At 48.4% G+C, this 19,901-nt stretch overlaps 5 protein-coding genes across 5 annotated transcripts; 2 read left to right on the forward strand and 3 right to left on the reverse strand.

Moving 5' to 3' along the window:
• Window positions 1-1,412: 1,412 nt before the first annotated feature.
• Window positions 1,413-1,796, forward strand: DFJ58DRAFT_637557 (uncharacterized protein; the record flags this gene model as incomplete). Its single annotated transcript, XM_041381303.1, has 1 exon — window positions 1,413-1,796. A coding segment is annotated over one exon (384 nt), but the record flags the coding sequence as incomplete, so codon positions are not given.
• A 9,045-nt stretch (window positions 1,797-10,841) lies between these two features.
• On the reverse strand, window positions 10,842-11,150 carry DFJ58DRAFT_614098 (uncharacterized protein; the record flags this gene model as incomplete). Its single annotated transcript, XM_041380933.1, has 1 exon — window positions 10,842-11,150. A coding segment is annotated over one exon (309 nt), but the record flags the coding sequence as incomplete, so codon positions are not given.
• A 1,642-nt stretch (window positions 11,151-12,792) lies between these two features.
• Window positions 12,793-13,264, reverse strand: DFJ58DRAFT_651731 (ribosomal protein L14b/L23e; the record flags this gene model as incomplete). The annotated part of the gene is made up of 2 exons (XM_041381636.1): window positions 12,793-13,182; window positions 13,238-13,264. The coding sequence occupies 2 exons, from the start codon at window positions 13,262-13,264 to the stop codon at window positions 12,793-12,795; spliced, it is 417 nt and encodes a 138-aa protein (XP_041249773.1).
• A 267-nt stretch (window positions 13,265-13,531) lies between these two features.
• On the forward strand, window positions 13,532-16,219 carry DFJ58DRAFT_677022 (hexokinase). Its single transcript, XM_041383133.1, has 14 exons — window positions 13,532-13,809; window positions 13,875-13,910; window positions 13,967-14,057; window positions 14,252-14,324; window positions 14,386-14,603; window positions 14,654-14,670; window positions 14,735-14,846; window positions 14,900-15,103; window positions 15,157-15,255; window positions 15,311-15,459; window positions 15,517-15,733; window positions 15,784-15,848; window positions 15,909-15,967; window positions 16,030-16,219. Exons 1-14 carry the CDS (start codon window positions 13,700-13,702, stop codon window positions 16,074-16,076), a joined length of 1,497 nt encoding a protein of 498 aa, XP_041249774.1. The 5' UTR covers window positions 13,532-13,699; the 3' UTR covers window positions 16,077-16,219.
• Window positions 16,220-16,231: 12 nt separating this feature from the next.
• On the reverse strand, window positions 16,232-17,982 carry DFJ58DRAFT_696329 (uncharacterized protein). Its single transcript, XM_041383473.1, has 5 exons — window positions 17,392-17,982; window positions 17,256-17,341; window positions 17,112-17,199; window positions 16,731-17,059; window positions 16,232-16,677 (listed from the first exon to the last, which is right to left on the reverse strand). Exons 1-5 carry the CDS (start codon window positions 17,672-17,674, stop codon window positions 16,411-16,413), a joined length of 1,053 nt encoding a protein of 350 aa, XP_041249775.1. The 5' UTR covers window positions 17,675-17,982; the 3' UTR covers window positions 16,232-16,410.
• Between the last annotated feature and the right edge of the window lie 1,919 nt (window positions 17,983-19,901).

Raw genomic sequence — 19,901 nt, forward strand, 5'->3', positions numbered from 1 at the left:
TTTCCCACAATAAAAAACACTTGATCTCCTACAAACCGGACAGTCAGCACATCAATAACTAAGTGAAATTCTAGGTACTCACAACACGGAATTTGTCATATGCCTGACGAACTTCCCATAGTTGCCAGTTGGTGATAGGTGCGTCCTTTTCAACATCAAAGTCGGGCAGTACTTTGTCGCACAATGGCCACCTTTCATCGAACTCATCGAATATTTCATCGATAAGAAGGTCGGTGCGGCTGTCCCAAGGTTGATGTCTTCGGAACATCGGAATTTTTGAACGCAGGAACTCGGCCTGATTGACGTCCATCTTTTGTGACAAGAGGTTGGATAGTAAGCATAGAGCGCGAGGAGAAGAAAAAAACATACTGAGATGATCTTGAAATGTGGTGTGGTTGAGAAGATGAGCGGAGGCAGCCCTCCATATTAATATAGTTTGATGAAGAGATCCACTGTTCGAAAGCAGAAGTTAAGAATGCCGTGATGACAACTCACATATGGTATTGTAGAGGCTGGCCGTTAGGGAAGCGCATCGCCAGAGCCTAACCAGCTGTCCGAGATTAAGTAGCTGCGTGGTTCGAAGTGCAGATCACCAGTCAGACGCAAAAAGACGCAAGGACGTACCGTGATTCCAACGGGCAGAGTATGTGCACACGGAGAGCTGTGAGTTCAAATGCGCTCCAGATGCTCACCGAATTCTAGAGCAGCTGTGTGGTGTCAACGTTGTCTTCAACAGCCGCATGCAAAGTGAGTGGGACAGAAGAGACAAGTAGGATGTTGCAGCATTAATATTCCTATGGAGGGCATGGACTCCGTGGAGGGCGGGCGAGTGACGGGCGGGAATATTGAACGAATCGGTCGCAATGAGTGCCTGACTCCGCTTGAAATTGCCGAGCCTGCCGAGTGGCACCTAGACTTCGGCCAGAACACTGACGGATGTTCTCACGTGGGAACCAATTCACCCAACACCGACGCCGGCGTCTATTGATCTCACACTCCGTTATCGATCTAATCCTCTGTTATCGATGGGATTCTTACTTATCTTTACCCACTCACCAAGTCGAAGGTGTCCTTGTCGAAACCCACCAAGTCTCACCAATCCAAGGTGTCGTCCAAGGTGTCCTTGTCGATGGATGCCGACCTCGCAAGACTCGAAATTCAACTCAACCACATCGCATCCAAGCATGACTTATCTGCGGAGGAAGTGTTAGAGGAATGGGTAGAGAGGCGGAAACGCTATGATTCAGAGAGTTGGAGGCTGCTGGATGGGTTACCGTGCATCATGGGCGGTTTAACCGCACTTTGTGGTAAGTCTTGCCGTCAAACGTTCAGTAGAATGTCTGATCGTGGATTTTACAGGAAACCTCAGTGGGCAGGGGTTGAACTTCCCTTGGAAGACCCTGCCCACCTTCCTAGGGAAAAATGGCTCGGTACTCTACAACTACCCAGAAGACGCACTCATGCCTGGTGAACTTCGCAACACGAACCACAAGAGCAAAGGTATCAACGACCTAACCCTTCGTGAGCGTGGTGTGCTTTCAGATGCTCTGAAAGATGGCTCGTTGACCCTCAAACGCTTCCACGCCAAAGATTATCCCCGTAGGCTCTTGGCGTCTCGCGACCCTGTCATCTATGGCGAGGCTCCTGGACCTCATTCACCCCACGCGTTCGGACGTCGCTTGTTTGTCAATGGTCGCATTGATCGGAAGGGCCCTAGGCGACTCTCACCAGACGAATCATCCCCCGCCCCTTCTCCCACCCCTTCTCCCACTCCTTCGCGTCATCGTCCTGGACCGACTAGTCGTCTCAAGGAGTCTCACCCCGCCCCATCGCGTCCTCGTCCTGGCCCAGCTAGTCGTCTCAAGGAGACACGCCCCGTCCCTTCGCGTCCTCGTCCTGGCCCTTCTAGTCGTCTCCTTGAGACGACTGCTGCCTGGCCCTTCTCGTCGTTTCAAGGAGGCTTCTCCCGGCCCTTCTCGTCGACTCAAGATGACGCAGACGCCTCCCCCGGCCCCAATTGTTAGAGGAGTCGACGCCAGAGAGCTCATTCCGGGTATAGCCTGCCTTACCCAGAATTCAACAGCGACGGAAGCCACTGGAGATGCCGTGGATGAACTTGAGATGGCCAGTCAGTCACCAGAGTATTGAGTAGAACATTAGTTTGTCGTTGTACCATACTATGCATGTCCTTGTAGCATATCCAATTTTAATTACAATCAAATCTGCCGAGAAATCACACAAGGCCATGGAGACCGACTCAAATGACAAAATTAAACAACTTTTGCGGTGCCATGGAAGGAGAAGAGATGTACTGGGTCTGGGTGCCTTGTTACGATCAGATTTTGCGACACCGATCCTCCTGTGAGGATCGCAGAAGGAGGGAGGAAGCACCCTCCGGAGAGGTCCGTCAGCCAATGATATAGATAATAAATCTCGTACAAAACAAAAAACATGTCTGTGGGGGCTCATGTGTCCCAATGAAAGCCTACAAATAGGCCAGGAGGGAAGACCTCGTCAGTCCGGTTCTGACCATATAAAAATTTACGAGGTTTTATCATGCGGAACGAGCTTACTGCATCCAACTATGATATAGTGCTAAGTAGTTCATTGAGTTGTAAGTGTTCTAACTCGCTCAGATGTACTAACTTTGAGTCTTTGACGCAACCTTTCTGCTATTCCGCTATGTACATGTTTCCCCACTAAGAGTGAATCAGTTGAACATTGTATTGGCCTCCCTACTAGCTAATTCAACCAATATATATCTAGCTAGGTATCCGACACGGCCTGTCACAAGTTCAAGTGTGTTCTTCTGTTAGCCATCGGTTGCGGCTTCAAACAGGTTGTCGTACTTATCACATATCATCCTCGACATTTTTGCTCTGAAAGGATGGTTGACAAGCATGATTCTATATCATGAAACTGGTATTCTAAGTACAAGTGTGCGTATGTAATGTCTGAAAGCTATCATGTCGTCCTCGCACATGCCCGTACGATGCGCTCCTCGTAACACCGCTGCAATCGCTGCGAGCACCCACAGCCCACAGTCATAGCCATTTGTCTGCAATGGCTGGACTACTAGCGGGCGAGCTACCCAGCCTTTGATGTCAATAAGATCTGAGCCACGACGATCGTGGGCAATAGACGATAACCGGGCGATAAGTTTCATGATATCCTATAATCATCATCGTGAAATCGAGATAGCGTGATTGAAAGTAATACTGACCTTGACTTCATTCTTCCATGGTTGTCTATCTGCGAGACTGTCAAAGAGGTGCAGTTCCTTTGTCGACGTGTAGACTGCACAAAATACCCAATGTCCAACAGGAGACGGCCGATGGATAGGTAGAAGCCACAGGTCTTTCTCCCAATATGACGTCCATGACATATTCCGCCATAGTATATCATCGGACGCGTTATATCGAATCCGAGGGAGATCGTGCGTGGAGAGAATGGCACAAGGACGTACATGACAGGTAGTTGATATCTCGGAGTAGAGCAATGCAGCGACACCATTGATACATGTGTCATTGAGTCGGGCTGTAGGCTGTGCGAGCATGGAGACATCCCTAGACTCAAATACTTGATGAGGGAAGCCGTCTTGCGCTGGTCGCACGCGGGTTCGGGAGATGTCCTTCGTACGTTTGATGGGGATCTCCTCGGGGCTAGGAATTCTGAAGTGATCATTTTGAAGGTTCTATGAGGTAGGATAAGTATGACTCTCTATATGAGATATTGAAACGTACCTCTGGGAGTTGCCATGTTATGACATATTCAGGTTCTCCCATGCACTTATCTTCATCGTCGTCCTCGTCGTCCTCATCACTAATGGTACCGTCTTGTAAAACATCTGAGAGCGCCACTTGTTCAGGGCCTTCTTCAAATGTGCGTGGAACAGATTCCTCGACGATGTCTTCTTCGGGGGAGGGATCTATAAGTGTGAGGGAGGTCGGTATGAGCGAGTATGCAGCAGTGGTTGATGATCCGTGGCTCCCAGCAAGAGAAGTGGCGAGCTTAAGTGCTGCGTTGCCACTGCCATTGAAACGAGTGGAAGACGCCAATGGAGTAACCCATCTAGTCTGTAGTAGAAGGACATGATCGCGCCGTTGCTGAATTGTGAACATGAATGTTCGGTCTTGTTAAATTAGCACTGATCATCGACGTGCGAAATGACTTACTTGTAGGCAAGCGCAGAGCGAGCTCAAGAGCCGCAAGTTCATCTCCAAACCATCGGCAAAGATTGTCAGCCTCGAGCCCAAGGCGGCGCTGTTCTTCCTGACACCGTTCCCATTTCAACAACGCTCGTATCCCATCTCTGACATCCGGATCTTCCATCCAACGAGGAACGTCGCCTACTGACGGGGTGATCCAAACATCCTCCATCAATGTTTGGTCATTTCGAAGGTCCGCAAGCTTGGTAGGAAGAGGAGTAGGAAGTGGGATGCTCCAGGATGGATCGTAGAGGCTCTCCAGACGCTCACAATATGAGTTGAATTTGCGAATTGCAGTCATTAACGCTGGCTGGCGCTTTGCGATTGCCTTACGAGTTTGTTGATGAAGCTTCGTGCCTTGCGAGATAACAAGTCAGTTTTGATGATCCGAAATTGGAAGAAAATGCTTCACCGAGGGCCTGATTTGCACCACCGACGGCGCGATCAAGTTTGTCCCACTCAAAAAAGCTTCCTATAGCTCTCTTCCGAATATTGATTTTGAGGTCGCGGGCCATCAGGAGTGTCCGAACGAAATCTAAGTCCACATCTTGGAGCTCTGGAAACCTGTCATGAACATTGAGTGACGAATACAGTACTTCAACCTTGGTCATTAGACGTTCGTGGCTGCGCTCAAGGCTTGTTATAGCATCCAATGTCTCTTCGCTGACCGAGCCCTTTTCGACCACAGAACGTGTGGCTTGCAAAGCCCTATCTGAAGCATCGAGATCTGCCTGTAGAGCAAGCACCACGTCGAGTTCCTTTTTGAGCCGGGCAGGAGCATCTGTAGTTCACAATGCGTGACGTAAGTTTCATCTTCGAACGAGGAAAGCTAAACTGACGTACGGGCGCGAATGGAGAGTTGGGACTTCTTCTGATCCAGCCCACTGCGCCTGCAGATCCTCGGCGGTGATCCCACATTTCCTTAGAGCTTCCTTCGCTGCAGATCCTTGGTTGTTAACTCCACGTTTGAGTCGACGTTTGATCCAATCTCCGAGATCTACTTGCATCTCCTTACCAATGGCAGCCGCTTGCCTATCTATCAACCAAAGGCGCCTTTGCCTCTGTGTGTGTGTGTGTTTGAAGAATCTTCGTCAAAGCGGAGTAGGCACTTACTGAGGATGAACGTTGTATTCCAATCAGCTTAACAAATCTCGACCATAACCTCTCAGTACCCTCGCCGTCTGACAGGCCAAGCCCAATGCACATCCGAGGGTTGTACTCAAGCTGACAGGCCCACTCATGGCCGTATGCGTGCATAGCGGTGGTTGCAAATCGAAGACGCGATGTCACCGAAGAAGGAAGGATATCATACTAGTATCACATAAGCGGGAGAAGTTGTATCTTAAGGAAGCTTACGTGTGACAATGACCGTGAGAGCACGCAACCGACATCATAGAGGGCAATGACATTGGCTTCCTGTGGGACCAAGGAGAATAAATGCTCAAGTAGCGCTACAGCATATTTTTGTTGCTCGCCAGGCGAGTCAATATTGGCAAAGAACAACGGAATGTCATGCCGGCAGATGAGCGCCATAACTCCAGTATTGTCGAATGAATCCATCGCGGCCTTTTGTTTCTTCCCATCCGCAGCTTCGTATGAATGTTCGCATTGATCTATCGCTTCATCTGGTACTGCCGAAGTGTGCTTCTTTGGGGCACATTTACGGAGTGATTGTATGCGGTGCCCGACTTCATCCACTTGAGCCTTGGGAAGGAAATAGGCAGGATCGTAGAAGCGTGGGCAGTCCCCCGCAGACCGTCGGTGTCTATGATGAAAGTTCCCGTCCGTCGCAATATGAATGTCGCCGCCCTCGCTGAGTGGTCTTCCAAAAAGCACGCCTGCGAAGCATGCAGGACAACGCTGCATGAGAATGGAGGAGCACCTGCCTTTGACGAGTGTTGTATTGGATGATGTGGGCGTGGATATACCACTGTCAGTCTGGAAGTTGAGGTCTCCGAGCCTCGTACACTCGTTCTCGAGCAATTTGTACTGCTGCTTCAGTTTGACGCTCAACTTCAACCTGCAAGATGTCAAACCATTGAACAGCTTGCCCAAGGCTACGTCGAAAAGGTTCTTGGATGATTTGGCCCTTTTGTAATGAGCAACCGTCTGAGAGACTGATGAAAAAAAAAAGACTTACATCTCCACGTGTCATTTGAAACCCTCTGCGAGCATAGTGAGTCTTGAGAGCAGATGCAAGCGCATGAATGGCATCGCAGGAACGCTCGAATAAGGCTCGATAAAACGCAAGTAGTTCGATGGAAATGGCCATGCGTGGTTGAGAAGGCGCGGTAGGAAAGAGGCCGTGGTGGACGAGAACTTGTGCGAGTGTTGAGCATGCACAGACTAATACATCTACAAGAAGGAAACCTGCAATCGTCAGTTGGAGCTGCTTGAACAAATGAACAACTCACGATCAAATAAAAGGCAAATTATCGAAATTCGTCGCGGTGCGCAACTACGCTTTGCACAGGCAGATATCACCGGGCATGCTTCTGGAAGAGGATGCCCGTGTGTTCTGGCTGAATACTTCAAGAACGCTTCCACCAGGGTAGGTACAAGTGCCTTCCAAGCGCTATGGAGATTGTTGGACATCTTGTTTGGCAGGATGCGACGCCCAGGGTTCTCATGCTCCAAATCTGTAGGGTCAGAAGTGCCTGGGTCAGGCTGGTCTGCAATGACTACATAGTCGTCTGAGTTAGCGTCATAGATGTAATCTGTCGGGTCGTCGTAATTAGAATCGTCGATACTCATCGCGGCTTCGGATTGAGGAGGGGTGGAGACAGAACTAAGATTTTGGGTATGCAGAACTGGGGGTGGATTCATCAGGGTGGCCATTTGGTCAAGGAGACGCTTATGCTTGGCATCGACGCCAGGAATGTGAACAAAAGCCTGAGTTTTCTTCAGGTCTTGAGATTTCTTGGGGCTTATAAAATGAAGGCCAAGCCCTGAAGATGTTGGCAGAGCGCCACGCGCATTGCGAGCGGGGGGCATGGCTAGTAGTGGAGGACAAGGAAAAGGAAAAATTGAAAAGGACTTAGTGTGTGAGCAGAGTACTGTCAGGCACGAATGGCAGCCTTAAGGACATATCGACGAGGTTTGTGATCATCACAGGACATATTGACGATGTTTGCGATCATCACAGAGGAGTGCCGTGTATCCTGGGAGGGCCAGGATGGTTTGTCGAGGATCCCAGGAGGCGCTGCAGGAGGAAGCAAGGTATATTTGGTGGTACTAAAAATAGAACATCTCTGAGGCTAGGTCTACGAGATAGGGTTTCATCTAACATAATAATACCCTCTAAATGACCTTTAATACCACCGAGAAGTAATGCCTGAGGTGCATATGCCCATGCACCCACTCTGGCAAATCAAGCAAGTCATTTCTTATGAAGGTGAAAGGCGGGTCGATCGTGCCAATGTGTTTGGTGGACGTGCATCTCAATGTATCTTCCACGCTTTCATGTCACTTGTGATATGGATCGCGGTCTTTGTATGACTCATTCAAGCCTTCATCTATGTCGACGATTCTTTTTCTTTCGCCAAGGTTGGCGACATGTCTTACTATGTCAAGTATCGCAAGATGCTTCCTACGGATATGGTTGCTCTCCTTCTTCTCTGGGATGAACTGGGCATCCCACATGAGGAACGGAAGCAGATTTTCGGATCTCCACTCCCCGTCATTGGCTTTGAGGTGGATCTGAATTTGATTGAAGATATCCCTCAAGGAGGAGTCTAAAAAAGGTTTAGTACACGAACTTCGTGCGTTCGCAAAGCATAAGCAGAAGAGATCACTTCGGGACTTCGAGCACATCGCCGGCTCCCTCAACTGGGCGTTGAATGTTTGCCCGCTCCTTCGGCCCGGGCTTTCAGCGGTTTACACCAAGATGAAAGGAAAGACTAATTCAAAGGGTATGCTATGGCTAAACCGAACCGTCGTTGACGAGTTGCTCTGGGCAGTGTTTCACCTTGCCTGCTCTGACGGTATTTACTTACTCAAATCAGTCTCTTGGCATATTCAACCTCTTGGCCCGGATATCCTTCAAGTTTTCTGTGACGCCTCGGGTTCAGGCATGGGATTTTGGTATCCCAGTTTTAACCTCGGGTTCCAATCTAATCTTCCCAAGCCTTCACCTGTCCAGGACATCTTTTTCTTTGAGGCTCTTTGCATGGCCTCTGCTATCCACGACGCTGTTTCACGGCTTCCGGAGAGTGGTCATCTGGCGGTATACACCGACAGCCTTAATATGGTGTTCTTGTTCAACTCATTGTCGGGTAGAGCAGGCTATAACCGTCTTCTAATGGATGTCGTAGAGGTTATCCTTGCCTACAGCATGGACTTTAGAGTTTTCCACGTATCTGGCGACAACAATGTTGTTGCAGATCATCTTTCTTGATGGCGTACTAGGGAGGCTACAAGATGCTCGCCTGGATTATGAATCTTCCCTTTTCAACCCCCTCGGAATGCGCTGGGGGCATCAAAAAAATGATTTGTACGTCAGTTGAGGCGAAGCAGCCAGTTCATGCTGCTTGGCCAATGGAACGCCTCATTCATGAGCGTTCCATTAACCTCAGTCTTGCTCTTGATAGGTCGACTAATCAATCCTACTCTTCGGCACTCAATTCATATGTTACTTTCTGTGATTTGCACCATCTCGCACTTGATCCGACGGTTGACACCCTCTCCCTCTTCGTCACTTTTATGTCGGCTCATATTAATCCTCGTTCAGTGGACAACTATCTCTCGGGTATTTGCAGTATCCTGGAGGAGTTCTATCCGCACGTCAGACAAAATCGGCGTTCACGTATCATGTCTCGCACGTTACGTGGAGCTAAATGTCATTATGGAGTTCCTATTCGACGTAAACTGCCTCTTACCCACGCGGATCTCCAAACCACCTTGGCGTCTATGCCAAGGTCACCATCTCATGATGATCTTCTTTTTATCGCACAGCTCTTTGACGGGTTTTACGGCCTTCTGCGTCTCGGTGAACTTGTTTGGCCTGATAACTCGTCCCTGCGGTCGTTTGCAAAACTTACCCTGCGTACCTTGGTAATTCTTGCCGACTCTCATCACTCCTTCGTCCTTCGGCGGCACAAATCTGACGTCCAATTCGAAGGTAGTACCATTGTGATACAGCGTGCTGAATCCGCTGATCCTCATGGTGCCTTCATCTCCTACCTCGCATCTCGCAACAAAATGTTTCCATTCAACAGTCTACTCTGGCTACGCAGTGATGGGTCTACTCCCACACGTGTGTGGTTCATCACTCGTCTGCAGGCATTGTTTCCTGATTCCATATCGGGTCATTCCTTGCGGGCAGGCGGGGCTACTTCACTTGCAGCTTCTGGTGTTTTGGCTGATCATATTCAAGCTATGGGGCGTTGGTCAAGTGATTTGTTTCGAATTTACATACGGAAAAAACCCCGCATTACTTCATGCGCTCGTTTTCAATGGGCGGTCCATCCATGATCCAGTAACACCGTTCCAAGCCATCTAACAACATCTCTGAGTCAATTATCTTTATCTTTATCTTTATTTACTTACTCCCTCCCTTCCTCATAGCTGGAGTGTTAGCATTGTATATTAGGTACGGGCTCGAGTTTGCGGTTGTTTGTGACCGAATCCATTGGGGGCCTCTTGCTCTCGCAACGGGGTCCTCGTTTTGCTGGCTAAATCCTCGTCGTCTGCGTTCCAACGAGACTTGAGTGAGGACAATTAGTCGAGTTTAACTTTATTTACACCAGGGTAATTGGACGAGCGTGCTCCTCAGCAGCCTTGTACTTCGGGTCTTCCCGAAGAGATTACCTTTGTTTAGGGCCAGTCCCTTTGCCACCTTTGACCGATGCCCTGTGCATCTCCCAGCATGTCGTTCATGCCTCTTTTTAGGGCCAGTCCCTTTGCCACCTTTGGTCAATGCCCTGTGCATCTCTCGACGTATTATTCATGCCTTCTTTCGGGCCAGTCCCGTTGCCACCTTTGGCCGATGCATCTGTGCATCATTCGGCATGACTAATATGTCTTAGGCGATCCTCATTGCCACCTCCTTTAGTGGAGTTAACAGTCTATGTCTAGCGAGACTGGGTGTAGCGGAGTTCCTTACCTCTTCTCACTCGAATTACTTGTCTCGCTAAGTACGCTGTTTTCAGTCTTGAGTTTTCGTGCCTCTTCTCACTCGAATTACTTGTCTCGCTAGCAATCTTTTGCGCACCCACCCATTTTAGCACCCTCCCATTGTATATTAGGTACGGGCTCGAGTTTGCGGTTGTTTGTGACCGAATCCATTGGGGTCCTCGTTTTGCTGGCTAAATCCTCGTCGTCTGCGTTCCAACGAGACTTGAGTGAGGACAATTAGGCAAAACTCTAGGCGCTTAGCTAATATCAATGTTGCCTCGTCCCAGCCTCGCCATTGTAATTGACCACCTCAACCTCATCTAGAACAGTCTATGGTATTATTCCTTGTTCGACCCGATCCAACTCGTCAAAATCAAAAGCATTTGCCTCGAGCACTTCAACTTCGATAATATTCTGAACTTCTTCAGTCCTTTTCAATTCTTCGAGAGCTGCAAATTCTTCCCAGCCTCCGCAGCTTTTAAGGCGCTGTGGTGTCGAAGGTTTGCACAAATTTTGCCGTGTTTCAAATGTGTCAACTGAGAGATTACACCGTTGTGCAGATTGTGTTATGCCGAGATCAGAGAATGTGTGCTCTACTTCACCTGCATGCCCTACGATCAAGAGGATTGTCACAGAGAAGGCCTTGAGTGGGTGGATTTCGGAAATTATTGGAAGGTTTTTCCACCAAGAAAGGCCGTCTGCTTGGCCGCCAGCGAATGGAGCTACTAGTAGTGACTGATTGTAGGCCTGCAGGTCATCCGAGAGTTTTCTCGTCACCATTATGTCCCATTTCCAGCGCTTTGCAATGTCAAGTGCGACATTCACCATGAATTCGAATGACCTGTCATTGGCTACCTGCATAACAGCAAGTTTCCGACACATTGAGTGGAGAAAGAGAACGAGCAAGTGAACTTCCGCATTCATGACGTTGATCAGTGATGCAAGGACACCCTCCAGCATGCACCATCTTACTTTAGGGATATCGTTTTGCATGTTCTCTTGAATTCCAAACTATGTTATCAGATATCTAAATTACATCTCCACGAGTCTCGGATATCCTGGAGTTGTAGGCGGCGCGCCAGTCCCTCTGCCTGCCCGATTATTTCCATTGCTCTCTACTCTCTCCCACGCCACATTGTCGTGTTAACCGGTACAGACACTTCATAGCACTTCATGCTCCTTATCTTCTGTGTCCGAGCATTTTCTTATTGCCCGTCTACTTGTCCGAGTTCCTGAACAGTGTATACGCTTGCACTGTGAGGATTTACCCTCCGTCCTCTCCCTCCCTCAGTCCAATTCCTGTACCAGCACTGACCCCCTGTACCGTTCATTGTACACCGGCGTTTTTCCTTTCATGATCAAACAGTTTGGAGGGGCACCGGCGCATGAGACGTTTGCATTATGCAACAGTGCCATCGCGACACAGACGAAAAAAATCTTGAAGGATGGCCTCGATGCCAAGGTCTTTGATTCAAGTCTGATATCGGCCACAGCCCACGCCGCGTGCAACGTCGTCATGACGAAGGACCATATATAGCAGCTTCAGATAGGTTTTCTCTATAAACGTGGTCGAGAATACGAGAGCTAAGCAGGATCACGCTGAAGCTTGGCGAGGAGGCTACACTCCATGGTCAGGTGTTCTCGACAGCCTTGAGAGCGTCTAAACACGCTGCAATGGACGTAACAAGGTCGTTCGAGGTGAGAACGAGCAATAGGCATCGACGACCCACTGACACAAATGTTGATATCCGCACCGTCAAAAGTCACTGAGTTCATACAATTACTTGAGTCACACTTCAAATATGACTCGACGTGGTCAATGAGCGCTCATCGGGTGCGCACACATCAAACACGTCGAGTCAATCGGTGAGCGCCCACTGGAACCACGTACAAAATCCAAGGGCTGTAGCGAACACAGCAGGATGAGCCTCAGGATGATACAACGGGTCATAATAGAATACATACTCAGCTACATCATGCAAAACACTGAGAGGAACTCAAGCATTGGTATCAAGTGCACGAGGTTTCATCAAGGGAGATTGATACGTAAATGCTGCCATTTGTAGGGAGGACTCGGAGTCATGGAACCTGCGGCTGACATCAGAAACACAGAGCAATCATGAAGCGGGACGCAGCGCATAACAGCCAGACACGCTAACCGACTGCGAAAGAACGAAAGGAAGAAAGAGGGAATGAAACAGATTGCAGGAAGAACAAAGACCAACAAAACAAAGTAAAATCACATGCGAGAAACGAAATGTCGCTGTACATGCGAAAGCGGCATACAGGTGGCAATGTAACGATCCATTGAAACTTGTAGAAAGTCGTGCAAGAAAGGAATTAACTTCCCGGTCTGTAAATCGAGATACAGGTGCGTCAAAGGCCAATAGTGGGTTCACTTTTAAATAAGGCGAGCATCTAATATACGTCTATCAAACAACCTTGACGGAAATCAGCCGACTTCTCTTCATTAACGTGTTGCGGAGCTACATACCTTTGGTGCTAAGCTGACAATCTTCCCCCAGCCCTTCATGCGCAAATCAGCACTCACAACCCCACCTATACGCGTCCCTAGCATCTCTCTCTTGTTATTCAAAAGGACTGCCGCATTATCATCGAACCTGATGAAACGCCCGTCCGGTCTTCGAACTGACTTCTTGGTTCGCACGATGACTGCTCGACGAACATCTCCACGTCGGACTTTGACCGCAGTGGTAGATGCCTGAGTTGCTGCCGACACTGGGCGCGCGCGTTTGACGACACAGACTATTTCATCACCGACAGAGCCCCAGCCGTTATTGACCTTCTGCTTGAGGACATTGACGCACTCGATGAGTAGTGCGCCGGAGTTGTCTATTACCTGCATGAATTTTGTGAGCTGTGAGGACATAAAGAGCATACAAGACTTCACCGACATTAAGTGTAGACTTGAGCCCAATCATCGTCCTCCAATGACAGACAAAAAAAGCGTCTGAATAAAGTGTGGGACTGGCAGCGACTTGTCGTGAAGTGGGTGGGAATTTATATACATATATATCTTCGATAGCCCTCAGGTATAGGAGTTTTTATATTGTCATAATGTTTCTCAACTGTGTATTGTGACCCGTCAGCTGGTTGATAGCCTTTGGAAATCGGCGTTTACAAGGTCATCAATATTAATGCCAGTTGTTTGAGGTTCATTCACCGCATTACATTCGGCATTTCGTGGACCAAAGTTGATTTGGTTAGAGGGCCATACCGTACGTTTATGGAGATGTATTTTCCACGCGTAGCAGGTACCGATGAAGGACTGCCATGGTCGTGAACTCAATCTCCACCACTGTCTCTCTTTCTCCCTCCACCATCTCTCCACATAATACGTCAGTTTCCGATCAAGAATGCCTGCCTCGCGTCGCGGAAGTGGTAGCTTCACGCTAACCACAGGTCAGACTATCGCCATCCATACCCGGACGCAAGATGAGGAAGACCTCCCCCATGCAACTAAAAAGTACGCAGAGTTGTGCAATAATACTTGACACAGTGGTCTTACCTTTATTATCTTGTGAATCGCAGGACAATGGCTGACCATTTGAGAAAATACGAGAGTTTGTCAGTCACCCTATCAGGGGCTCCAACAATGGATCTACTGAATCCTCGTTGCACAGGTTCACACTCACACCGCAGAGGATGCGGATGATTGTCGAGGCCTTTACTGAGACACTCGAACTTGGCTTGAACAAGCCCAACCAGATTGTAGTGCGTATGTACTCCATACGTCCATACCGAATGAGATCACCTTCTTGCATTTGTTATCTCAAACTCAATTGATTTTTTGCAGTTGGTCATGAGATGAGACGATTCAATTTATCTTTCGATGTTCTTGATTCTTCATGCTCTTCACATTTATTCTATGAGGGATTTCCGACAGTGTGCTGAATTAGTACTTGTAGCCTATGATTCCGACGTACGTGTTTGGATGGCCAACAGGTCAGGAGAAAGGAGATTTCCTCGCTCTTGATCTCGGTGAGTGGTTTGCTGTTTGTGTCATTTTCCCAGGCTCTAAATATACTCATGCGAATAATAGGTGGAACGAATTTGCGTGTCTGTCTTGTGACCCTCCAGGGAGAGGGAAAATTCGAGATTTCCCAAACCAAATATCGTTTGTCTGAGGAGCAAAAACAAGATGATGGCCAGAAATTGTTCGATTTCTGTGCTGAATGTCTACATACCTTTGTCGAAACCAACACGGGCGAGGAGGCGGGCCAATTGAAGCCTGGTCAATCCCTACCTCTTGGCTTTACCGTAAGTCATTAGCTACCCTAACGTCATCCTTCTGACTATGTATTATTCAGTTCTCCTACCCTTGCTCGTAAGTGCGCATGATGCAATTGTTAGTTCAGTGCATGCCAGATCAACTTGTTTTCGGTATCTAGGCAGGAACGCATTGACCACGGCGAGCTCATCCGCTGGACCAAAGGTTTTGGAGCTGGAAACACGGAGGGTAGGGACGTTGCCGAGATGTTCAAGAAGTCTCTCGAAAAATACGTACGTTCCACCTATCTCAAGTTTCTATTCAATACTGACTCGCATACGAACAGCAATTGCCCATCAAACTGACCGCTCTTATCAATGATACGACTGGAACATTAATCGCATCACACTATGTGAATCCTAAGACGAAGATCGCGGTTATCTTCGGAACTGGTTGTAATGCGGCTTATATGGAGCACATCAAGGATATCCCCAAAATTGAGCATTTGGGTATCGATCCTGGAGCTGAAATGGCGATCAATTGTGAATGGGTCCGTAGGGTTTGATCCCGATCTCAACACCATATAATTGACGAGTTTGGCAGGGTGCGTTTGATTCATTCGAACATGAGCATCTACCTCGCACGAAATACGACACGATCGTCGATGATACTTCAAATAAGCCTGGTGAACAGGCGTTCGAAGTGAGTTACTACATCCGTTGTGCAACATCATTAACGTGACATATCAACTGTCCAGAAACTCATTTCTGGCCGGTACTTGGGCGAGATTCTGCGATTAGTTCTTTGTGAACTCATCGACGAAGGTGTTCTTTTCCTGGGACAGAACACTTACAAACTCGAGAAACCATACTGCTTCGACACCGCATTTTTGTCTCTCATGGAGAGGTACCGCATTTCCCACTCGATGTGAAAATGCGCAGACGCTCATCGTCGTGTTCTCAGTGACCCAACGGACGAGCTTCTCATGGTTATAGGAATCTTCACACACTTCTTCGCCCTCGAGACGACGCTCGCGGAACGGCAGTTCTTCCGGGCTCTTGCGAAGCTCATTGGAAGGCGTGCGGCTCGTTTGAGCTCCTGTGGTATTGCTGCAATCGTCAACAAGATGGGTTATCTCGAGGAAGGCTGTTCGGTCGGGGCCGATGGCTCCTTGTACAACGTAAAAGCCCTATTTTCTGCACTTGCTACAGGATGTTTACGCCTCTACAGAAATACCCTGGGTTTGCCGATCGTGTGCACGAAGGTTTGCAGGACATTTTCGGCGATAAGGGACGGTGAGTAGTTCTTGTTTGATATGCCCTTTCCCTCCCAATCTAAGCGCCATGGAATTACAGCAACATTGTCACGTATCACGCCGAGGATGGCAGCGGTGTAGGTAGTGCGATTATTGCAGGTCAGTGTCGTCATCTGTCGTCATCTCAGTTTTTCGGTGAGCTTATGCTCGTATCATTTTAGCCATGACGAAGCACAGGAAGGATGCCGGATTGTACCTTAATGTCTGATCATATTATTTGCATGCATAAGAGGGGAATACGGAATACGGAAGTCTTTGCGTTTATGTACTTTGTTATATCTGTCGTGACACTTGAAATTGATTTTCCTTAAATGTCCTAAGTGCGACGCGGCTGGTCATGCTTACGTTGGCAGTCATTTCTTTGTATGTGAAACCCTTCTATTGTGTCGAAGATGTCCCGTGGATGAGAATGGGTATATACAGTATGCTAACTGTTCTTGACAACTCCAAGATAACTACATAGATCTCGTGAAGGCATTGCAACGAAACCATTGTCACATAAGGTAGCTACACATAAAATCTGAATCACCCCCACGAGTGTTTCATACCGCTCTACCAAAGACATCGCCCTCATTCGCATAATGTTCGGTAGATTCCATCGGATATGATACCTTGGGAGAGCGTATTGATTCGTCGCGGGTGGTTTCTTGGTGAAAGGAAATCTCAACGTTCAGCGGAGTGGTTGCGGGTTTTGGTAAGACCGACTGCCGCTGCAATGGGATGGAGTTTTCGTCCATGAGGGTGTTGGAGCGAGTCGTCCAGGCCTTGCCCACTGCGATGCGGTAGAGAATAAGGAGTGGGGCAACGACCTGGAGTACAAACGTAAATCACAATTCGTTCCGAGTAGTATAGGGACACTTACCTGCGCCTCACCCAGTAATTGCATGAATGCATATGAGATCGGGCTGTTGAGGGTATACGGTACGAGGTAGAGGAGCGAACATATCGAATAAATGGCGGCGGATTCGATAACGATGGCTGCGAAGCTGGCGTACATCGCGCCGTGGCCTAAACCAAGGACTTTGGATATTCGGTGGCGGTGGTATAGAAGGCGTACGACAGTGAGAAGGCTGATGAAGATATTGATGGCAAGGGAGAAGCAGAGATATGGGAAGAGCAAGCTAAAGGACATCCAGCCGCTTACGGATTGTACTGGTGTTGAGACAATGACAAGCCAGAGCGTTCCTGTGACTTGTGAAGAGTCAGGATGGATTGCGAGGACGCATGTAGGTCTGGCACATACTCAGAGTTCCGAGGAACAGAATAGATCCAAGTCCAACGATGATGTAGTAGAGTCTAGTATCTTTGTATACTACTGTACACCGCCAGATCTACGGTGCGTGGTCAGTGGTGGGGATGGGGATGGGAGATACAACTGTACACTTACCATCAACAGGTCTGCACACCAATCCGAAACCACGAAAGCAGTGTTTAGTGGAGGTGACGAGGTTGCCTCCTCGTACGCACTAGGACCTGAGCAAAACATAAGTACGAGATGCAGTCTATTTCAAAGTTGCACATACCTCCGGGATATAAACGATTGTCAATGAAGCCCATTTGCGTTATCCAGGAGTTGAACGCTACATATATCGTACCAACCGCAAAGAGGAAAGCGACATAGCATAAGAGGAATCTGTTCATCTTGTAGCCATTGCCATGAGATCGAGCGCGGGGCCAGAGGGAGCGCCAACACATGGCGGACAGGACGACCACCACGCCATAAAGGACGCCAGTGACGATGGCCCCCTGCAGCCATGCGCCCTCAGCATAGATCTGTGCATTGGATTCGTCAGGGCGGTAAGACATAAGTACTTAGGTAGCACCGTGACTGCAGCAGAGTGCCAATCTAAAGGTCGAGAACTATATGCTGCTGTCCGAGAGTCTAGCCGTTTTGGCATGGTATACATATATATCCTATCACTTCACCCCAATCACGTCGTGACCGCTGAAGCGCTGAGTGCTGATAGGCTGATTGTGGGTAATTTTCTTTTCCAAGACGTTGCGCTCGTTGTCGGCGCTCGAGACCATGACGGCAGGGTCGTGAGATACGCTTGTACTACCCGACGGAATCTCCCATTTTAACTTTGATGGAACTGAGTTGGTGGGTGAGTGACCAGCCTGACATCCGAAAATTCTCAGTTCCGTACTTCAACGACGTTGCAACGTTACGACAATTGATATTGCTCCTTCAAGCCTATGCAAGACCCCGAGGAGCCCAGATCCAACTTTCGCTGACGCCGCGTCTCTTTCGTCATCACGCTCTGGCCTCCACTCATTCACTCCTTCAACATCAACCATGCGAACGCTTCGATGCCGCCACCTATGATATATGAAGGACCGTCGACATACTTATATTATCACATCACACATGCAATCAAGTACTACAGTTCCGAGTCCATGCAATACGGCACTGAAAGCGCTCAGTTGATCCCGAATGGGAGAGACATGTTAAATAATGCATGTTTCTCGACAGCGGATCCCATGAACTGTCACACTTCATTTTTTTCACTTCTTCCTACAAAGAACTTCCAACACTTGATCAATGATATGTCTTTTTTTCTCACCTAGATGCAGTTGTCAGTGCTGATAGCCTGTTTACAGTTGGCATACCTCTAAGTTACTAACCCGATATGACCATTATTTCCGATGCTTCTCGCCTTCAATCCAACCCCCCAGACTACTAGTTCAACGAATCCCGCGTCTCGGTCTAGCCTAATTATCGACAACTCCGTGGTTTGGTCGGTACTACCTCACGACCATTTATTCGACTTATCGATCAGCGTCGCACTTGTGAGTTGGAGCTCAGTACGGATACAATTCAGCACACAACTAATTAATACAAAGGATCTGCTCAAGGTACTGCTACTACTCGAGGATCAGCAAGTCATTGTGGATGCTGACGCGTGTTGACCCGTCTCACAAGTTAGGACGGTGGGGTGACGGGGGTCACTGTACCCGCAGTTTGAACGGTGATTGTTCATACCTTGAACTTCTTGAAGTGATGCAATTTCAGGGAACCGAATATTAACAAGGAACAGGGGACGGTAGACTCGATTCCAGGGAGCCGAAAAGTTTCGGGCGAATAACGACTGGGGATACTCGGTGGGGATGATATTCGGAAAAAACACCGACTCCCCATGGCGTAAGTAAATATTTGCAAATGAACAGTCTTACCGTGAGTGGAATTTTGACTCGGAGGCAGTCAACGGTAATTTTTTGGGTGCAGTGCGGCCTGATGCGGCACTGGCAGCGCCTATCCTATAGTAGGCCAACCTAAAGTCAACTTGACAACTGTGGCAGGCGAAAGGAGAATGGCGTAAAGCGCATAGTCATGTGAGTTTCGGAGCTTGATTGTGGCATTGCTTTCGAATAGAAGGAAACTGCTTTTTGTCTTTCTTTAGGTCTCAAGTTACGGGGTGTGCGTCATCGCAGCCAAGGCCCAAGGTTTGGTGAAGTATGAAGCTCCAGTACGTTCGCTGACGTATCGTCATTTCGTGACTTTGGGGCGCAGCAACAAATGAGTAATGACTGACCGATCCAATTTAGTGCGCGGCACAAAGCGTGGCGCCACATTGTTTCATGTCATCGGAAGGTTCGGCTTCTTAAGTTAATCATGACGATGGTTCAATCAACGCTGTACTCCCTTGTATTCTCAAGAAGGTATTTGCGCCGTCACGAACTTTGTCAATCACGTAGACACGGCTACAGCCATGACGAGTACTAGCTGTAACGCCTGGGATATCGCGACTTCAGGGATCAGATGGGACACCAGGGGTCTCATAGATTAGAAAGGACTTTCCTACATAGGGTATATACCTTAATTAATGGACAAAAAGCTGGTGTTAAAAAAACCGTGGTGTGAGAAGAGATGTCGTGCCATAGAACTCCTGTCTTGCGTATTCCATCAAACATAGTGACAGTTTTGTTGGAGTCAGTAGCAGCTAAGGTACCAGGAGCGACCTCGTTGACGTCGGACCATGTACGAGCGCAATGAGTCGTTACAATCGGCCGAAGTCTCTCGACGGAATGTCTC

The sequence above is a fragment of the Suillus subalutaceus genome (assembly GCF_016647625.1).
Source record: "Suillus subalutaceus strain FC151 chromosome Unknown DFJ58scaffold_6, whole genome shotgun sequence".
In the NCBI taxonomy this organism is placed as follows: domain Eukaryota; kingdom Fungi; phylum Basidiomycota; class Agaricomycetes; order Boletales; family Suillaceae; genus Suillus; species Suillus subalutaceus.